Source organism: Ostrea edulis, chromosome 4 (genome assembly GCF_947568905.1).
Source record: "Ostrea edulis chromosome 4, xbOstEdul1.1, whole genome shotgun sequence".
In the NCBI taxonomy this organism is placed as follows: Eukaryota; Metazoa; Mollusca; class Bivalvia; order Ostreida; family Ostreidae; genus Ostrea; species Ostrea edulis.
In genome coordinates this window covers 91,223,117-91,246,514 of record NC_079167.1, presented here as the reverse complement: position 1 = coordinate 91,246,514, position 23,398 = coordinate 91,223,117, and the positions used below count along the sequence as shown (strand labels likewise).

General features: G+C 34.9%; 1 protein-coding gene across 12 annotated transcripts in view; it reads left to right on the top strand.

Annotated features, from left to right (window-relative positions):
- The window catches only part of LOC125668560 (DNA excision repair protein ERCC-6-like 2), a 62,660-nt gene that overhangs the window by 36,683 nt on the left and 2,579 nt on the right, over window positions 1-23,398 (top strand). For all 12 annotated transcript variants that reach the window (XM_048902823.2, XM_056164281.1, XM_056164279.1 and 9 more), the window contains 11 exons: window positions 2,237-2,467; window positions 4,052-4,123; window positions 4,237-4,382; window positions 9,396-9,491; window positions 11,481-11,580; window positions 11,715-11,867; window positions 12,087-12,249; window positions 13,009-13,167; window positions 13,377-13,528; window positions 20,636-20,751; window positions 21,095-21,294. In XM_048902823.2, the coding sequence (XP_048758780.2) occupies window positions 2,237-2,467; window positions 4,052-4,123; window positions 4,237-4,382; window positions 9,396-9,491; window positions 11,481-11,580; window positions 11,715-11,867; window positions 12,087-12,249; window positions 13,009-13,167; window positions 13,377-13,528; window positions 20,636-20,751; window positions 21,095-21,294 (1,588 nt within the window). The remainder of the gene's footprint in view (window positions 1-2,236; window positions 2,468-4,051; window positions 4,124-4,236; window positions 4,383-9,395; window positions 9,492-11,480; window positions 11,581-11,714; window positions 11,868-12,086; window positions 12,250-13,008; window positions 13,168-13,376; window positions 13,529-20,635; window positions 20,752-21,094; window positions 21,295-23,398) is intronic.

The window sequence follows — 23,398 nt, the reverse complement described above, 5'->3', positions numbered from 1 at the left end:
ATACAAAATATTGCATGTTATGTACATTCTATGCATGACGTATTTGCGTGGAACTACTAAATAGAGTTACACATGTATAAACATAAATTTGACATTTCATCAATATTTCATCAACTAATCTGAAGGCCAGGGATGGTAACAAAAAGCTGAAAGGGGGGGGGGGGGGTTAATATCAGTTGGCATTAATCAAAATAATTAAAACTGGTATATGTGCAAAAATAAACAATATAAATAAACAATGTAATTTCTTTCACCGCTGGGAGGTGTATGGAATCGATAAGTGAGTATTTCTAAGTTGTCAATATCTTTGTCACATATATCTAAACAATGTCTATGCGAATTTTATCAATACACTGTCGATGTTTACCCCAACGTTTCACCTCGGTGCGCGAGAACAATGTCTGCCGCGAGGTTTTCCATAATTTGGAATCTACGATAGCCAAGATATTTTCCGAAGAATCTAGAGATGATACATGTCATGTCTGTAACATGGAGAGATTGGAGATCTTTAAGAAGTCTTCTCCCAGCCCCGTGCTCACCATCGTCGTTATAACCCTCGTGGATCAAACCGTTTTTGTCTGTGAATCGATATACCAATATATTGTGATCCGCGTTTGAGTAATTTGAGTCCATAACAACTTTTTTATAGAAGTTTCTGACCTGGTTAAAGGTCGCTGTGGTAGATGCCGCGATTTTAAAATCGTTCCCTTCTGTGGAGGTTTCTAGTGTCGACATCTGGATCTGTTGAAGTGCCTCTTTTTCTGCTTGATCCACTAGCAAAATGTTTTCAGGCTTTAGTTTTAACACTTTTTCTTTGTATGTGTTTCCGTTAGGAAAAACTAACTTGTCTCCTACGAAACGTGTTTTCACATTCTCTTTCCAATACCGGTTACTTATTTCTTGGAGTTTTTTCCGATTTTCAGCTACCTCTACTGGTCTTTGTGGGGTAATGTAGAAAGGTGTATTTGATTGTTCTGTAGAGCCAGACCCTTCGCTATTTCTTTTGTCTTTCTGTGCTTGGAGGACTTTCTCTTTATCAGTAAATTTCTCTAGTCGACCCGTAATAGTTCTTGGTCTACCCGGATTTTTAGGCCCGTTTCGATGTATGTTTGCAAAAGTTGTTTCGACTCCCAGGTATTCTTTAATCAATTGTGGGATTTTCTTGAAAAGATTTTCATTCTCTTCTTCGGGTAAATTGTGAATGAGTAAGTTCTGCTTCATTGATCTTGACTTTAAATCTGTGATCTCGCTTTGCTGTTTTCTGACGGTTCTGTCTAAGTTAATAACTACAGATTTTAACATATCTATATCTTCTTTCAACATTTTGTTCTCTTGCTTCAGCACCTGAATGTTTCCTGAGTCCACTTCTTGTTGTTCAGCAATATGAGAGATACGGAAGTCGAAACCATCTTCCTCCCACAGGTCATTCTTAATGTTCTTTATATCTTGAGTTAGTTCTTTGATCACTCTGAGAGGTTCCGATAATTCCCCCAATGTTGTTTGTATATTAGGTATTGCTTGCATCGTGCTTATTATCTCCTGCGTTAGCGTAGGTGCGGTGGATATACCCGGGTCTGTGACATTCACTGGGCCGTGACTGCTAGCACTGTTTGTGACTGACGACTTCTCACGACTTCTACTCAGGCTCATTTTAAGAAATTTCGAACAAAATCACTATATTTTCAATTTCACAAGTAAAATCACTTTCCAGGTATCCAAATTAACTTCTGAACGGTCTGGCTCAAATATATGTAATCCCACACACAGAAAACTCACATTATTTGGTCAAAATGTTGGAGCTCAGAAAAACATGACTACCTGGCTCTGATCACGTGTTTGTTGCTTTGTGGATTATTGCTAATTATTAGGTTTATGGGTTTATAAGAGATTACGATGTTGGATTATTGCTAATTATTAAGTTTATGGGTTTGTAAGAGATTACTACGGTGGATTATTGCTAATTATTAGGTTTATGGGTTGTCTCACCTTGGAGAATTATTGTAGCTGACTGCAATTGATGGGAAAATAACAAATGTCAAAGCTACAGATCAGAAAATTACAAAGGCCGACGTAGGGAAATACAATTTATTAACCACAAGATGGTAGACAAGGGACGTAACTTGCATGAGGTGTTGATACATGTGTTAATGTGCACAAAGAAATTGCTAATTCCACATTGCTTTTCCATTTCTCTTCCCGGGGGATATTTCACATGTCAATCTCATGTTTGTTTCAGCAAGTGACCAAAGAGGTGACAGTGACTGGAGTACAGTTTATTTTTATGCATCTGCTGCTGAAAGTGTCCAATCATGCTGCTCTGTTGATTGAGAATCCAAATCGTCAGGTGTCCAAGTATTCCCAGATGATCTGCAAGGCCGTGTTTCAGGAGTTTCCCCACTTCTACCATCACACTCAAGACTCGGCCTTCAGAACACTGTCTGATCCTAAGTACTGTGGTAAAATGAAAGTAAGGGAAACTGATAAACCTCTACACAAGTCCTGAACTTCACGTAGATATATTCAGTAAACATCTCTGAATGTATAGGATGGAAAATTGAATCACTCATCACCCAGACATGGAAATATTTCCATATCACACTTCACCAGTCATAGAGATATTTACATATCACACATCACCCAGAAACAGAGATATTTACATATCACACATCACCCAGACATAGAGATATTTACATATCACACATCACCAGACATAGAGATATTTACATATCACAGATCACCCAGACATAGAGATATTTACATATCACACATCACCAGACATAGAGATATTTACATATCACAGATCACCAGACATAGACATATTTACATATCACACATCACCTATCATAGAGATATTTACATATCACACATCACCAGACATAGAGATATTTACATATCACAGATCACCAGACATAGAGATATTTACATATCACACATTACCCAGACATAGAGATATTTACATATCACACATCATAGAGATATTTACATATCACCAGACATAGACATATTTACATATCACACATCACCTATCATAGAGATATTTACATGTCACACATCACCAGACATAGAGATATTTACATATCACACATCACCCAGACACAGAGATATTTACATGTCACACATCACCTATCATAGAGATATTTACATATCACAGATCACCAGACATAGAGATATTTACATATCACACATCACCAGACATAGAGATATTTACATATCACACATCACCTATCATAGAGATATTTACATATCACAGATCACCAGACATAGAAATATTTACATATCACACATCACCAGACATAGAGATATTTACATATCACACATCACCAGACATAGAGATATTTACATATCACACATCACCTATCATAGAGATATTTACATATCACAGATCACCAGACATAGAGATATTTACATATCACACATCAGCAGACATAGAGATATTTACATATCACACATCACCAGACATAGAGATATTTACATATCTCAGATCACCCAGACACAGAGATATTTACATATCACACATCACCCAGACATAGAGATATTACACATGCATCACCAGACACAGATGTTGACATTTATGTACGTGCAGTTCACTGTAGATTGTTATTCGAATTTGTTTTAGCAAATATGAGGAAACTGTGATATGTATCCCTATAAGTGAACTGTGATTTGTTGAATATTACAGAATCTATCATTTCAAACTTTAAATTATTTCACCATTTTGACTTTAATATTTTTTATTTTTTTTTTTTTATAGATGTTTACAACAATAAAAGCTAAAAGATAAAAGCTGAATTTAGTCTTTTTGCTTTGTTATTTATGTAACATTCATTATGATAAAACAAATACATGTATTGCATGTAGTTGAGGGTAATATTGAAAATTTTCACCCCTCGAGAAAACTATTGCTAACTGAGGCTACGCCTTGGTTGACAATGGTTTTCTCGGGGTACACCTTGATTGACAATGGTTTTCTTGGGCTGAAAATTTTCAGTGTTACCCTCAATGGCATCACACATCACCCAGACAGAGATATTCACATGTTAGTCTTTTCCAGATACTGCAGAGATTGCTGAAGGTTTTCCAGAAGGACCACAGTAAAGTCCTGCTTTTCTCTTACAGCACTAGGGTGAGACAACTCTGTTCAAATCAAAAAGTAGTGCAACACAAAATGCTGCAGTAACATTTCAGAGCCTGACATTTGTAATTTGTTCAGGACTGTAAATCCTATTTTGTGTGTAGGTGCTGGACATTATTGACCAATACTTGATCACTACTGGGTATGAGTACAGACGACTAGATGGCAGCACAAGTATGTCCAAACGATCAGTGCTGGTCAGAGAATTCAACAAAGATCCTAACATCTTCCTTTTCTTGATCTCAGCTAAGTATGTGTGCTAGAAATATATGTACAACATGATATCATAAATGAGTAAACTTTTTCATTGTTTACATTCTCTGGCATTTTTTTTTCTTTGAACCCTCTGCGGCAAGTTTTCCAAGTTACCTGGTATCTGCCAATGTTTTAACGGTCTAGAAATTGTACATTATATCTACATGTACATACTATCATAGTTGTCAACTAACCCGATTTTGTCGAGTTACACCAGATTATTTTTTATGATCCGCCGGGTGGTACCTTTCACCCGATTTCCGGATTTAGTTTTGTAAATTAGTTCGTGCATGTAATTTCCAGTTTGCAACACAAGCTTGGATCTACGTAAATAATGCCGATGACCATATACATTACAGATAAGTTATCAAAGCAGGTGTTAACAATTATCTGCGAGTTGTTTTGACAAATCAGGGATTAAACTCCTTATGTAGAATGGAAGAGATCCCTATCAGGGCCAGCAGACACGCCAACAAAAACTAAAAGATCGATACTTATGTTCCTACAGTCCCTGAAACGTTCTACTTTACCATTTTTCCATTCGCTCACCGTGCGCTCTCCGTTTACAGTTTTGCACTCACCGTGCATTCACCGTTCACAAAGCATTCACCATGCATTCACAGTTCACTGTCATTCGGAACACCAAAGTCAAAGGATCGATTTTCATAACAAGGCGAAAATAAAAAAGGAAGTTGTGCATAAGAGTGAAAGTAAACTTCTTATTATATCAGAAATTTAATTTATAAAGTACAAATATCAGGATTATTAACTGCGAAAATTCAAGGAAAACTGGGGATCACTCATCAATATCAAAGAATAGAATAAATCATTGTTATTATCATTACAAAACACAAGTATTGTTTGGGTAAAAAGTGGGAGAAGTTCTGGATGAGAGAAAAATGCAGGAGCCTTAATTCAGTTATGAATTTAACCCTTATATTATGTGCATATAGCAAAGAACAAGTAACGAGCGCTGGTACGTGTACAAAAATGAGGCAGTTTCAGTTAATAAATACCTCGCCCCCACCCGAATTATCATTTTAATATTTTATGGACAAAAGCACAGTTTATTATATTTTATTTTGTCTCACTTGACAAGAATTCTCTATAAGTTTATCATATTTCTTAACACCCCACCCCCCTCTCTCTCTTACTTAAAAAAACTATGCTACACTGTATGTTTCAATTAACATTCGTGCTCAAGTGTCAAATTGATTTGACAAATATTTCTGATTATTTTACGCCTATCTTTATGAAAGACATTGTCAGTAAATATATTTACTCCTTTCTCCAAATTTAAAAGTTTTGAACCATTTGTCTCTAATATAAAGAGGAAATATTTCTCGTATATTTCTGCCCCACATATGATATACATATAGTTCAGTGCAATAAACAATTTTATCCGCATCAAAAATATACAAATATTGCACAATCTAAGTATAAATTCATGGTCACACTATTTATTTTGTACGTACGTACTGTACATTAATTCTGGGAGATTATTTCTGCAGTTCGATATACTATATCTGTATATACCGTAAAGTGAATTACGCAAAATCTACTTGGGAATAAACCTTTTATACTATTTAGAAGCGTTCAGGTGTCAACACAAGGTACATGGTGTACCTGTGCTGGTTGTTCAATGCATTTATCTCGACTCCTTTCGGGGATTTTTTTTTAATTGCGTGTAATCCAGAGATGTTTACTTGTACGGATTGTCCGTATTTTCCACGGATTTTAAAGTCGAAATACGCTCTACGGATTCAGGTTAAGAATTTACGATTTTCCACGAATCTGGAAAAAAAATATTTATTGAACAAAGAGCAAGGTCAAAATTATTACAACCGGCAACCTTCTGCAAGGAGATAACGTCGTGGACTCTATAAAAAATTATTTTATCAAAATGCTGTGGTATTTTATAAAATATGACAAATTTAAAGAATGATGGAAAACCATGATAATTACACATTGCAAAATACAAATGCAACAGTAAACAGCAACATCCTATTTATATGACAACAAGGAGTTGTTCATAGAAAAAAGGGTTTAACAACCTGCGTAGCTATATTCAACTTTTATACTGACAAAGTGCTCAAAATACTGACAACTTGGTTCTGGAATACTGACATCAGTTGGACGGGGTAAACAGGTCTGGTAATCTAAACGACCACGCTCGTAAATTTTGAAGTCATGCATGTGCATCTGTAAATTCTTGGCACTAATTACTAGACTATCTTTAATTCACATGCATCATTTATACTCTTGTATTGAGAAATATAATACTATACATCTTAAGTCAAAATATATAATTACATGTAGCATACCGAGATAAAGCACCGATATTCATGATTTATGAAAACGTCAAGAATTCTAAATATTATAAAATATATGTTTCTAGTTTTCATGTATACATGTATCTGTACAGAGTAAGCAATACTGTAAACAATGAACATATGAAATTTTCTTTTGTTTGTCCATTATTGTTACGTGCATTGATGTGAAATTTATGATTGTTTTCATGAGAAGTATACATCCAGTATTTGCACAAAAATGAAGAAACAGATGTATTCATATACATGTATATATATTCTCTACCTGATTATAAAGTAAGTACAATCCAAGGGAAAAATCTGAAATATACCGAATGAATAGACCATTTTGCGTTCACTGTGCGCTCACCGTTCACTTTGCGTTCACTGTGCGCTCACCGTTCACCAAATTGCATTCACCGTTCGCTCTGCTTGCGTTCACCGTTCGCTCTGCGTGCGTTCACCGTTCGTTCACCGTTCGCTCACCGTTCGTTCACCGTTCAAGTGGGAAAGTAGAACGTTTCAGGGACTGTACCAACAAATCTGGGAAAACGACTTTTCACTTATTATCTAATATTCATGTAATACATTTACATATGCATACGTGCATTATTATGATTTCATATTTTTAATTTAATATCAATATGTTTTATGTGTATTGAATGATATAATCCTTCAATGGATCTGCAATTCAATATCCGGTCAAGCATAACACTTGGTGAGTTCTCTGGTATAAGTGCGTGAGGTCCCTAATTATGTCTATATAGGCCTAGTTGGGAAAGGTGTGTCATAATGTATCAAAACTATAGATTGCAATGACTTCAATTAAGAATTATATGACCAGATATAGTAAAACTCTGTTTGACTTTTGGATGAGGCCTATAATGATGAAATCATATCATTTGATGCATCTTTAGGGAAAGTGTGTCCTGACCTAAAACTGATCATTCTGCAGAATCAGCTCTTTTGTGATGGAGGTACACTTCGTATTTCCTTGAATGCTTAGGTGGTCATATAATTATTAAATTAGGAATATAATTATTGTAAATGAAGATAAAAGTTTAGTATTTTGTTTAGTAATATATTGACCAGTGTAACACTTTAATACCATATTAAGAAGAAATTGTTTGAAGTATTCTATTTAAACAAACTAGACAGTACATGATTCTTTAAATCTTTAGGTGTGTGGTTTAATTGTCACTTATACACCTAAAACACTCGGACATATTGACCCAAAATACATGTAAATAAATCTAAAGAGAAATTTTATTCTAATTTAAGTTTTTGAAAGAGGTTACCGTAATATGTACATGTTTAGACAACAGTATTTTATCCCATGGAAAAATATTAAGAATTTCAAGAATGCACAACATTTTTAGCGTATTTGTGATAAATCAACTCAAAATGTATACCATTTTCATGAATAAATACATTGCATTTACATACCACATAAAGTGTTGCATACCTTGATATAATGTAATTAATTTAATTAAACTCGGGCAAATCAGTGAGATTTCAGCTTCAGTTCCAATTCCAGTTTATGATAGAAGTGAAATAAAGTTTATCAAATCTATCAATTTAGTAAGTAGAAATTAAGAATTTCTAGGTGGGACCGTCACATGAATTAAGCAGTAAACACCCTACTTTTTTTATGATAAAATTTCTAACAATGTTGGTTTTGTAAAGTGTAAAAGATCTTATGTAAACATCAAACAGAAGAAGTCAGATTTTATTTGTCCCTTTGGATCCATTGTCTAGGTCATGGAGATAGAGAGAGAAAGTTCATTGACTGAAAGATTTACGTGTCAAGTGTGAGAGAAATGGATTGTTTTACTGCATTAAGACGGCAGTGCCTTGTCACATTATGCTGAGCTACAAATACAATAAAAGGTTCATTGCAAGACTGTCTGTACATTTAATATATTCCTGTGGGATCTGGGTTAGAAAAGGTCCTCAGTACCCCTTGCTTGTCGTAAGAGGCGACTAAATGGGGCGGTCCTTCAGATGAGACCGCAAAAACAAAGGCCCCGTGTCACAGCAGGTGTGGCACGATAAAGATCCCTCCCTGCTCTATGACCATAAGCGCCGAGCAAAGGTCAAATTTTGCAGCCCTTCACAGACAGTCTCCATATGAGTGAAAGATTCTAGACAGAGATCGATGTTAAACAATATACAATCAATCAACCAACATTTAATATAGAATTTTAAAATAAGTGTAAAAGATAATGTAAATATGAATTGATAGAGAGATGTATGTTCACATTTAACTACTTTAGCAAGGTGCTTGATCCCTCCAATAATATCGTAGTAAGTGACACGATGCGCTTTTATGCACATGTTTATCATTCTTTTGGTGTATACGTTTCTTACTGTATGACGTACACATAGAATACATACACATGTTATGTCTGCCATTTTAATGCCTTAGTGCAGGTTGTAGTGTTGGAATCCTTCCTCCTCTGCAGTGTACAAGCCTTTACTATGAGTCAGTGGTAGCCATTTTGTTTATCATTTTAAGGAACACTTCCTGATCGGCATATCATATTATACCATATATGATGGTGCACTTTATCAAAAATTTGGTTTTATCATGAATAGATTAGTAGCCACATACATGTATGTACATGTAGATACAAACCGTGAATCAATTCAGAAGTAGCCGTGTGAATTACATCTGTTTTCTTTTTTTTTTTGTGCAGAGCTGGTGGGTTAGGGTTGAATTTAACAGGAGCCAACAGAGTTATCATATTTGATCCGAGCTGGAACCCAACAAATGACCTTCAAGCTCAAGACAGGTACTATTCACGACTGAACAGCTGTGTTATTTTAGAACTTGATTAGTGATACAGAAAAAAACAGTTACAGTGAACACCCTAATAATGAATTCATGCTTACAGTAAAACACGGTTACAGTGAACACACTGATTATGAATTCATGCTTACAGTAAAACTCAGTTACAGTGAACACACTTATAATGAATTCACATTTACAGTAAAACATGGTTACAGTGAACACCCTTATAATGAATTCATGCTTACAGTAAAACTCAGTTACAGTGAACACACTTATAATGAATTCATGCTTACAGTAAAACACAGTTACAGTGAACACCCTTATAATGAATTCATGCTTACAGTAAAACACAGTTACAGTGAACACCCTTATAATGAATTCGTGCTTACAGTAAAACACAGTTACAGTGAACACACTTATAATGAATTCACATTTACAGTAAAACATGGTTACAGTGAACACCCTTATAATGAATTCATGCTTGCAGTCAAGTCATTAATAGTGTCCTTCCCATTAGTTTTAAAACATATTACGAACTTACCAGATACAACAAATCTCATTTATAACAAATCACATTTATAACAAATCAAAATTGTTGGTCCTAACACTTTTCTATCAGAATTTTTTACTGTACATACTTTTTTCCAATTCAATATACAGTTTAACCTCAAACTAACTGCATCATAACATTCTCTGATATAGATAGAGTAAGGATGCACTGAGTGGGTGTGATAAAAAGTACACCAAAGTTGAATTAGGGGAAAGCAGTATTTTGGGTATTTCACATTCCTATGGGATTTATTGCACTTGATAAGGGGTGTAACTCTGTAACTCTTGGTAATCTTGCTGAAATTCTTTCTGATGTCATCAATATTTTCATGTATATGTACAGTAATTGAGGGAATGAAATGACTACTCATTGTTTTCATTGCCATATTTATGCATTGTCTTGCTGACTGCTTCAAAAGTAGAAAAGTCTAGCACCTTTTTTTTTAAATCTAAGCACTGTTTTTGTAATTTAAAACAGCAATTTTCAGGGAAGTTCAGAAGTTGTATTACTAATGTACATCCCAATGTGTTGATAATGTGTTAATGATATAACCTTATTTAATTATTTATAGATGTTCATCATGGATGTTAGAATATTAATGAGGGTGCTTATAAATTTTTCTTTTTTTATATTCACCTATCATAGCATTTGTAATAAAAATCTCTCTGAGATAGATATATAGTTAGTGCATTGCTTTCACAGATTTCTTAAATAACTCCCTCACCAACTTTATCAGGCAAGAATTTATTTAGTTTATATAATGGTTTGTAAAATACTTTATAATAGTTCCCTTTTCAATTCTACTTCACTGAGAAATCCTTCCCTGATATTTTACAAAATTCTAATTTACTGAAAGAAGATTATTTTTTCATGGTGATTAAGAACATATTTCTTGACTATAATATGTTGTACGGTGTGACCGTTGAGATGAGGGAAGCCCATTAAATTAACATCTTGAAACACACAACTTTTATCCGCCTCTTCATTTACCGCGGGAAATATAACGCGCTTGGTGTAAATAGTTACAAATTGTGACGTCATATTAGCTGCAATGTTTTTTCTTCTCTCAAACCAAGCAAAAACAAAACGTTTGAAGCTATGAGAAAGCTTGTCTGGAATTTAAAAACGTTAATTATACTTTCTAAACAATCTAATTATTTTAATTATGGGATTGTCAATGAAGTATACCGCAGTGACGGCGACATTTTTCCGGAGGCATTATGGGTAGTCCCCATCATTTTTCAGCAGATGAAGAGCAAACCACGTGACTCAATTGCGTAATCATTGGAGCGAGCTCGTCGCGACGCGAGCTTCGCTCGCTATTACACTGAGGTGTATCACCTTTTCCAAAGAGTACAAAATTTTACATTGTAGTGATAGATCACTGCAAAATAAATTGACAAGATTATTTCTGATCGAATTCATTACAATTCTTTACAGGGCTTACAGAATTGGTCAGTGGCGTGATGTCCATGTTTACAGGTTGATATCAGCAGGTACCATAGAGGAGAACATCTACCTGAGGCAGGTGTACAAGCAAGTGAGGAATTCTAATATACATACATATATGTATATCAGTAATGTCAAGATTCACAAATGAGATGACAAAATGTAATACATATGTACTCACATTATAAAAACGTGTATGTACATATTTACTTCATCTATGTTCAGCAATTAGACAGTGTAGCCGTTGGGACGGAGAATGCACGAAGGTATTTCAGAGGTATAGCTGGTGACAGGAAGAGGCATGGAGAGTTGTTTGGGATTAAAAACATGTTCCAGCTCCACACCGGGGACTCCAGTAGAACTATGGACATACTCAAGGTCAGAGCAAGGACACACGTGATAATTACATAGATAGTTTGTGAACCTTAGTGAAGGTCTGCAGTCTCTGAATCATCTTGTTTAAATGTTTAATATGGCACATACTGTAGAGATCTGGACAGACTTACATTTAGTTTGCTGAATAATGACATACACAGAATATCACTTCACAGTCTCATTTCACACAGACTTCATAAAAAAGGCTATTTTAATCCGCAGAAAAATGAAAACCTGGAGCGGAGTCTGACAGACTTTAAAATGGCTAAGTATGTGCCTGGTACTACTGGCCGAGTTAGTGTGGAAGAAGATCTGGTGGAAGACACTGAAGAAGATTCGGTGGAAGAGGAGGAAGACTGTTTGTCTAAATATCTTGATCTTCACTGTAAGTGTCACTGATGTGGTGAATTACAGTTACCTCTCAGTTTATGATTTATTCGTTGTATAGGGGAGAACCTAAAGTGGGAAGCATTACTCATGGTGACTTATACGTGTGTGCAACAATTTCCAATTAGAATTTCATCATTTGTAAAAGTGAATGTTAAAATACCAGCACATGTACAATGTATTCATTCAGTGAACACGGCCGTACATCTGTTTCTTGTAAATCAGGTGGCAGTTCAATGTTTATCACGTCCACCAGATATTTGATTAACATTTAATTAACAGAGTTTCTCATCTTGAAGTTACATTGTCTAACAAAGAATAATAATGATAAAGTGAAATTTTTGGTATGGCATGAAGATTAAAAGTATTTTTTGTCTTTTCAGTTATACAACTATTGTTATATTAATTTTTGAATAATTTGTGACATAAATGTTTATCGTTTTGAATACAGAATACATATTTAATGATGGTTAGAACTAAAGAAATGATCCTCTCTGTATACATGTACATGTATGTGCACATACATGTATCTCGAATTGATTGAATGATGATAAATTCAAATTAAGTTAAAAAATCCATATGCGTATTCTTATCTCTTGCTCTATATATGCAATCCATAACTGACAAATGCATCTATCAAAGGTGATAGGTGTTTAGTCTTTCAATGGTTTTCTTCTTTTCTCCAGAAAGAAATTTTCTAAATGATCATTTGAAATTGTCTGATAGGTTAATCAATGAGGCTTTCGTTAATTTGCAGACAGCGATAGTGATCCAGACGTCTTTAGTCGAAGTTCAGTCGAGGGTCGGGTTAAGAGGAAGAGAGATAGTACAGAAAAGAGAAAGAGAGATGGTACAGAAAAGAGAAAGAAAGATGGTACAGAAAAGGACTCACCCACCAAAGCAGGAACTGTATTAGGTTATTCTTCATGTAATCCAAAAGAGAACCAATGTCCAAAAATAGCCTTTGTTTGGTTGAAATGCAGTATTTACTAATTTTATTTTATATGGCGAGATATGTTGTGGAAAAATCCAATGAAATTAATGATAGAAGTGATGGAAACTTGATTGTAAAGATAATTTCTTTAAAAGTGTGTGCTTACATTATTAATTATCTACTGTTAACAGAAGATGATTTTGTCGTCCACGTCTTGAAGAATCGTCAGATTGTTGGAGGAAGTCGGGCTGAGGATCACATGTCACGATGTGCCATGCAGGATGTGTTCGAACTCCACCAAAATTCCCAAGAGCCAGCAGCCCATTGTCAACCTCTGTCAGAGGTAAAAATAATAGGCAAGAAGAAAATACAAATGTACGATGTAAATGTGCAATGTACTTAAAGGGGCATTAGCTCTGAAAGTGATGGGGAATAAAAGTTGGGTTAACAGTACTGGGATCAGACTTACACAGAAGTTACATCGGTGGATGTACTCTACCGCTTTACTTCAGAAGTAGAATTTGATCCACAGGATTTGGATGCTGAACATATTAACATTTTTGGGCTTTAAAAATTGTTACATTCTCAATACTGGCCATACCTTTATTAAACTTGCATTGAAGTTACATGTATGTGTAGGGATGTTGACCAGCATGCTTGCTTGGGATGCTGTAAAATACCTATATCTTCTGAATGATTGTCAGACCAGGTGAAATTTTTTTAATTTGGTCTCAATACCAAACTACTGAGGATCTTACCTTGACCAAACTTGCATAAAAGTTACATCTAGGGATGTCAAACACCTTAATGTTTTAGATGCTGAGTATGGTGTTGATTAAGTTAAGATTTTTAGAGTGTATTGAATCTTTTTTTAATACATGTACCTGGGCATATGGTTTGAAAATTGAATAGATAGTTATACATAGTATGAAAGCCACAAAATATTACATTAGAAATACTCTTTATTCTTGGATATCTAGCTTTGACCAAACAGTTGTTATGTATAACCACACGATGTGTCATATCCCTGGACCAAGGTCTAGGTCACTATCAAAGGTAAAGTTATTTTTAGTTTGTTGTGAATCCTTTTCTGAATGCTGTTGGACTTATATACCATCTGTCGATAATTACAAAGGAAATAATTACAAATTGAATTAGAAATAAAGAATATTTGTCAGGACCACAGCTGAGTAATTCATAGATATCAAATATCCTTTTTAGCTTTCTGTGACGATTGTCCAGAGAGCGAATGCCATGACCTCAGTGTCAGCATTACACTTCATGGGAAAAACTTCCTTGGCTGTATTTTTTTAACCATGGGGATTAGGGCTTTGATGTTTCTGATCACATATTAAACACCTTTAATATGACCTTTCATTTGGTATAGAGACTTATGATGTCTTGACCTTGTACTTTGATCTACTTTTCAAAAACTGTCTTTTATTTTGTATGAAGACTTTTGAAAGTGACCTTGGAATTGGGCCTACTTTTCAAAAACTTTAACATTGGCTCTATATTTTGAACCAAGAGACTTAGGGCTTTGATATTTCACATATAGATTCCTTATGACCAAACCTTTTTTTGTGGGGGGGAGGGGGGTCACCACCAAGTGATCTTGGCCTTGGATTGACCTATTTTTCAAATACATTAACCTTGGCTGCATTTTTATGCCCCCCTTTGAAAAAGAGGGGGCATATTGTTTTGCAACTGTCGGTCGGTCGGTCTGTAGACCATGTGTTGTCTGCTCAATATCTTTTGACCCCTTTGCATGATAACAACCAAACTTGGTACAGGGGTTGCCCCTGGAGAGTAGATGATCCTTATTGATTTTCAGGTCACATGGTCAAAGGTCAAGGTCAAACTGCTGGTCTTTACCCCATGTGGTAGACCATGTGTTTTCCACTCAATAACTTTTGACCCCTATGCATGATAACTACCAAACTTGGTACAAGGGTTGCCCTTGGAGAGTAGATGATCCCTATTGACCTTCAGGTCACATGGTCAAAGGTCAAGGTCAAACATTTGGTCTTAAGCCCATGTGTTGTCCGCTCAATATCTTTTGACCCCTTTGCTTGATAATAGCCAAAATTGATACAGAGGCTTTCCTTAGAGAGTAGATGATCCCTATGGATTTTCAGGTCACGTGGTCAAAGGTCAAGGTCAAACTGCTGGTCTTAACCCCATGTGGTAGACCATGAGTTGTCCGCTCAATATCTTGAGAACCATTCACTTGATTGTAATGATATTTCATATGTGGGTTGGTTATAAAAAGAAAAGGACCCCTATTGTTTTTCAGGTTAAAAGGTTAAAGGTCAAGGGTCAATCTACTCTGGACATAGGAATATAATGTCCGCTCAATATCTTGAGAACCCTTTGCTTGACAGACATCAGACTTGGTACACTGGTACATCATCAGGAGAAGATGACACCTATTGATTTTGAGGTCACATGATCAAAGGTCAAGGGTCAAACTGGACATAGGAATATATTGACCACTGAATGTCTCAAGAATCCTTTGCTTGACAGACATCAAACTTGGTACACTGGTATATCTTTAAAAGAAGATGACCCATATTGATTTTGAGGTCACATGGTCAAAGGTCAAGGGTCAAACTGGACATAGGAATATACTGTCCTGTCAATATCTTGAGAACCCTTTGCTTGACAGACTTCAAACTTGGTACACTGGTACATCTTCAGGAAAAGATGACCCCTATTGAATTTGAGGTCACATGGTCAAAGGTCAAGGGTCAAATTGGACATAGGAATATACTGTCTGTTCAATATCTTGAGAACCCTTTGCTTGACAGACATCAAACTTGGTACACTGGTACATCATCAGGAGAAGATAACTACTAATGAATTTGAGGTCACATGGTCAAAGGTCAAGGGTCAAACTGGACATAGGAATATACTGTCCCTTCAATATCTTGAGATCCCTTTGCTTGACAGACATCAAACTTGGTACACTGGTATATCTTCAGGAGTTGATGACCCCTATTGATTTTTAGGTCACATGGTCAATCCACTCTTGACATAGGAAGATATTGTCTGCTCAATATTTTGAATTGATGATACTACTCTCAATTAAATGATGTGTGTGTGTATAACCCCTTTCAATTTTGCACCATGGGGGGCATATGTGTTTTACAAACATCTCTTGTTTAAACCAAGAGCTTTGATATCTCACATAGATTCCTCATGACCAGGCCTTTCATTTGTTATCAAGACTTTTGACATAGTGACCTTGGCCTTCGACCTACTTTTTAAAAACTTAACCCTGGCCATGTCTTTTGAATTAAAGGTGATAGGTTAAGTAGAGTCGTGCTTCCTTGTGAGCTATGTTGTCTTCTGACAACTCTTGTTGATCATAGGGACATACAGTTCTCAGACACTTACAACATCTACACCAGCATGTCTAATTCATGTTCCAAATCATGTGATATTCAGGTGACTGTTAAGGCCCAAGAGGTTTTTGTAAAATGATAATCTGTATGGAATTCCTGATAATGTTGATTTTGAAGTGTAAAAGATCTCATTTGAACATCAAACAGAAGGCAGATTTTATTTGTCCCTTTGGATCCATTGTCTAGGTCATGGAGATAAAGAGAGAGAGAGAGAGTTCATTGACTGAAAGAATTCAGAATGTCACATGTGAGAGAAATTGATTGTTTTTTTATGACTGTCAGTTACAAATTCATTTGTACATGTAATTATTAAGGGTCAATGACAATATCTAATACACAGTTCTATGCTTGTAAGAGATCATGTTTTGAATTGTATGTTCACAATATGTAATCAGAGGAATGACTTGTCTTTTGTAAGCTGTTTGATTCCTCTAATGATAGTATATATTGTGACACAGTATACACATGTTTATTAGTCATTTGATAGTCTTTCAGTGAATTGTTTGCTGCCCAGAACAACATGCATATACATAAAATACATGTACATATTTAAGTTTTCTTGTTGACTACTTAATACAGGTTGTAGTGTAGGAATACTTCCTCTGTAGTGTAAGGACACTTGACTACTTAATACAGGTTGTAGTGTAGGAATACTTCCTCTGTAGTGTAAGGACACTTCACTACCCAATACAGGTTGTAGTGTAGGAATACTTCCTTTGTAGTGTAAGGACACTTCACTACTTAATACAGGTTGTAGTGTAGGAATACTTTCTATGTAGTGTAAGGACACTTGATGTAAAAAAAAAAAAAAAAAAAAAAAAAAAAATTGGATGCATGGGTTGATATATATTTTCTGTCTTAGTTTGGTTGTAATAAGTACAAATATAAAATTCCTATATAAAGAAGACCATAAGAGACTTGTAAATTTTCTGTGATGTTCAAAAGTTGAAATATATTGCCTCTTCCTATATTATTTTATACAAATTTTTCCCACTGTTTTGGATTTAAAATTGAGAAAATATGGGAATTAATTACATTCCATATGCTAAATTGTATTCATTTTACTTCGTTAATGCAATAATAAGTGATAGAATGAGTGTCAAGGTTACATGTAGTTGATAGAATGAGTGTCAAGGTTACGTGTAGTTGATAGAATGATTGTCAGGGTTACGTGTAGCTGATAAAATGAGTGTCAAGGTTACGTGTAGTTGATAGAATGAGTGTCAAGGTTACGTGTAGTTGATAGAATGAGTGTCAAGGTTACATGTAGCTGATAGAATGAGTGTCAAGGTTACGTGTAGTTGATAGAATGATTGTCAGGGTTACGTGTAGCTGATAGAATGAGTGTCAAGGTTACCTGTAGTTGATAGAATGAGTGTCAAGGTTACGTGTAGTTGATAGAATGATTGCCAGGGTTACGTGTAGTTGATATGATAATTGTCAAAGTTACGTGTAGTTGATATAATAACTGTCAAAGTTACGTGTATTTGATATAATAATTGTCAAGGTTACGTGTAGTTGATAGAATGATTGTCAGGGTTTCGTGTAGCTGATAAAATGAGTGTCAAGGTTACGTGTAGTTGATAGAATGAGTGTCAAGGTTACGTGTAGTTGATAGAATGAGTGTCAAGGTTACATGTAGCTGATAGAATGAGTGTCAAGGTTACGTGTAGTTGATAGAATGATTGTCAGGGTTACGTGTAGCTGATAGAATGAGTGTCAAGGTTACGTGTAGTTGATAGAATGATTGCCAGGGTTACGTGTAGTTGATATGATAATTGTCAAGGTTACGTGTAGTTGATATAATAACTGTCAAAGTTACGTGTATTTGATATAATAATTGTCAAGGTTACGTGTAGTTGATAGAATGAATGTCAGGGTTACGTGTAGTTGATATAATAATTGTCAAGGTTACGTGTAGTTGATATAATAATTGTCAAGGTTACATGTATTTGATATAATAATTGTCAAGGTTACGTGTAGTTGATAGAATTCTGAGTGTCAAGGTTACGTGTAGCTGATAGAATGAGTACCAAGGTTATGTGTAGGTTGTTTTTGTTTGATCCATTGTTTCCATAAACGTAGTATATGGGGTGCACATTATGAAATTTGTGGTATCAGGTACATCATACAAAGTTATAAGAATTGCGATCGTGATCAATGTTCATAGAATATACGACAATGGAGAATAACTATCTCAGTAAATATACGACAAAAGAGAATAACTATCTCAGTAAATATATGACAATGGAGAATAACTATCTTAGTAAATATACAACATGGAGAATAACTATATCAGTAAATATACGACAATGGAGAATAACTATCTTAGTAAATATATACGACAATGGAGAATAACTATCTCAGTAAATATATGACAATGGAGAATAACTATCTTAGTAAATATACGATAAAAGAGAATAACTATCTCAGTAAATATACGACAATGGAGAATAACTTTCTCAGTAAATATACAACAATGGAGAATAACTATCTCAGTAAATATACGACAATGGAGAATAACTATCTCAGTAAATATATGACAATGGAGAATAACTATCTCAGTAAATATACGACAATGGAGAATAACTATTTCAGTAAATATACGACAATGGAGAATAACTATCTCAGTAAATGTACGGCAATGGAGAATAACTATCTCAGTAAATATACGACAATGGAGAATAACTAACTCAGTAAATATACAACAATGGAGAATAACTATCTCGGTAAATATACAACAATGGAGAATAACTATCTCAGTAAATATACGACAATGGAGAATAACTATCTCAGTAAATATACGACAAAAGAGAATAACTATCTCAGTAAATATACAACAATGGAGAATAACTTTCTCAGAAATATACGACAATGAAGAATAATTTTCTCAGTAAATATACGACAATGGAGAATAACTTTCTCAGTAAATATACGACAATGGAGAATAACTATCTCAGTAAATATACGACAATGGAGAATAACTATCTCAGTAAATATACGACAAAAGAGAATAACTATCTTAGTAAATATACAACAATGGAGAATAACTATCTCAGTAAATATACGACAATGGAGAATAATTTTCTCAGTAAATATACGACAATGGAGAATAACTTTCTCAGTAAATATACGACAATGGAGAATAACTATCTCAGTAAATATACGACAATGGAGAATAACTATCTCAGTAAATATACGACAAAAGAGAATAACTATCTTAGTAAATATACAACAATGGAGAATAACTATCTCAGTAAATATACGACAATGGAGAATAATTTTCTCAGTAAATATACGACAATGGAGAATAACTTTCTCAGTAAATATACGACAATGGAGAATAACTATCTCAGTAAATATACGACAATGGAGAATAACTTTCTCAGTAAATATACGACAATGGAGAATAACTTTCTCAGTAAATAACACAACTAGAGATATGATTATTATGATGAACAATGGATGTTGCAGATGTAATTGAAAATATTTTAATGTCATTTAGATGAAAAATACATTAAACCTAGGGTAAAAATGATACATATAATCTTTACTTGAAATTGATGGTCAGCTGTAGGTAAATTGTTTATTTACAGTGAAAATCCTCTAAAACATAAACAATACAACCGACGGATGGACAGTGTTTATATATATGTTTTCTTCTCTTTGTATTAGGGCCTAGCATGCCCTGTAGTAAATTTCAACTTATTGCATATTCAGTATGTAAATGGACAATGGTGAGGGAGAGAAAGACACAATGGAATTGTGGCACAATAACTCATCGTTCATTGTACAGACTTATATACTGTGTCCAAAGAATGACAGTCAGGGAAACACACATATATATTATGAGGTTACAAGGTCAAAGGTTAAGGTCACTGAAATATTCTAGTATTTCAGTATATTTCAACTGCGGACTTCATGTTTGATGTTTGAATGACAGCTTTAGATTTTGAAGACCACATTATGAACTGGCTATTATCTAGATACTTTTAGATTTCACTTCACCTTTAGAAATGATTCATTGTATATCATTTTCTCAGCCAGAGAGCGAGGATGAGAAGACTGAACAAGTCACAAAGAAACGGAACATTCCATATTCTACAACCATAGGAACAAAGAGAGTTTTGGTTGGCCAAACCCCTCCCACAATTAGGACGTAAGTGTATTGGGAAATGTCTTTTAAAGCAATGACGGAGGATAAATGACTGATCAAAAATATCCATGTGCTATAAGCATAACCACAGGAAATACAGTTTGTATTTTTATGATTGAAATGTTGTTTTGAAGCATGTACACATGAAATATCAAATACTTTTAAAACATTAATTTTCCTTGTGTGCAGTGTTGTGCTTTTGTCTCAAGGAATGAATTTAAGGTGATTGGAGTTATGGATATACATGATGTACTGAAGTTTGATTCTAATTTTGTTGATGATATGAGAATTTTTCCCAACAAAAGCATCTGCTTGTACGGTATGGACACTTGATGTATCATTATAGTAAGCTGTTTAAAGAGATGACCAAGTTTCATAAGAAGAGGACAGTGGTGGACTTTGCAGAGGAAGTTTTGAGATCTTCCCCAGAGGGAAGGAAGACATTGCTGGAGTCATACTACACACAGTTACAGCCCTATCTCTCCTCTGTCTTCCATGAAGCAGTTCAGGAAAAAAACACAGCCTCGGACAATTGCAGAAGACCAGGTACGATGCACAGTTTTGTTTTCATTAAACAGAGAAATATCAAGGAAGTAAGAACGGTTCCAACATTTTTTCGGGTTGGGTCGGTTCCAGATTTTTAGCTCTTCTGAGCCAAAGGCTCAAAGAGCTAATGCTATGGCCATTTGTGCGGTGTGCGTAAACTTTTTAGAAAAAGGGCTATAACTCAAGAACCCCTAGGCCAATTTTTTTCAAATTTGTTACAGGGTATCATTGGCCCAAGGGCTTTCATACATACTAAATAGAGGGATGTGACCCTTTAACAAGGGGAGATAATCAGGAAAATACAAACAAAAGTAGTGGTTGCTAAAAAATCTTCTCAAGAACCACAGGGCAGATTATCACCAAACTTACACATAAGGATGAGGATATGTTGTAGATTAAAAATTGTTCAAGGCATTACCCTGGGGCAAAGGGCGTGGTCTCAAGATCACTTCAAAGTTGACCTAAATTTAAATTTTTTTTAAATTCCTTAAATCTTAGATATTTTAGTCATTATAAGGACTAGGATCATCAAATTTTGACAGTTGATGCATCTTAGGACCTTGTGTCAAGTTGTCTCAAAAGTAGGTCACGGTGACCTACTTTTTGAATTTTTCAGGTATTTATTTTAAAATTAATTTTGATGCATATCTTGGACACTTTGAAGCCTATGATCATCAAAACTTGTCAGTTGGTGGATCATGGGACCTTGAAATGCGTCAACTGAAAAATAGGTCACCGTGACCTACTTTCTGAATTTTATGGCTTATCATTTATAGATATATTTTAAGTTGTTATTTCAAATACCGAGAGGTTTAGAATCATCAAATCTTGTAAGTTGATGCATCTTGAGGCCTTGAAACATATTTATAAAAAAGTAGGTCACAGTGACCTACTTTTTGAATTTTGCAGATATTCAAATTTCACATTTTCAATTTTAGATGCATATTTTGGGCACTGTAAAACCTAGGATCATCAAACTTTGTCAGTTGATGCGTCTTCAGTCTTCGGTTTGTGTCGACCAAAAAGTAGGTCACCGTGACCTACTTTTGGTATTTGACAGCTAAATTACTGTATTTCAGACACTATTTGACCTACAATCATCAAACTTTGTCAGTTGATGCATCTTGAGTCTTCGGAGTGTATCAACCAAAAAGTAGGTCACTGTGACCTACTTTTGGCATTTGACAGTTATATTTATATATTTTAGTCACTAATTGACCTACAATCATCAAACTTTGACAGTTGATGCATCTTGAGTCTACGGAGTGTGTCGACCAAAAAGTAGGTCACCTTGACCTACTTTTGGAATTTGACGGCTATATTGATATATTTCAGATACTATTTGACCTACAGTCATCAAACTTTGTCAGTTGATGGGTCTTGCATGTTCGAAGGGTTTCGACCAAAAAGTAGGTCAACTTGACCTACTTTTGGAATTGGACACCTATATTTATATATTTCAGATACTATTTGACCTACAGTCATCAAACTTTGTCAGTTGATGCGTCTTGCATGTTCAAAGGGTGTTGACCAAAAAGTAGGTCACCTTGACCTACTTTTGGAATTGGACGGCTATATTTATATAATTCAGATACTATTTGACCTACAGTCATCAAACTTTGTCAGTTGTTGGGTCTTGCATGTTTGAAGGGTGTTGACGAAAAAGTAGGTCACCTTGACCTACTTTTGGAATTGGACGGCTATATTTATATAATTCAGATACTATTTGACCTACAGTCATCAAACTTTGTCAGTTGTTGGGTCTTGCATGTTTGAAGGGTGTTGACCAAAAAGTAGGTCACCTTGACCTACTTTTGGAATTTGACGGCTATATTTATATATTTCAGATACTATTTGACCTACAGTCATCAAACTTTGTCAGTTGATGGGTCTTGCATGTTCGGAGTTCGCTGACCAAAACGTAGGTCACCATGACCTACGATTGGAATTTGACAGCTATATTTCAATATTCAGATACTAATTGGCTTAAAATCATCAAACTTTGTCAGTTGATATTTCTTGGGTTCTCAAAATGTGTAAACCAAAAAGTAGGTCACATTGACCTACTTTTTTTGAATTCTTAGGATTTAACTAAAGATTTAGA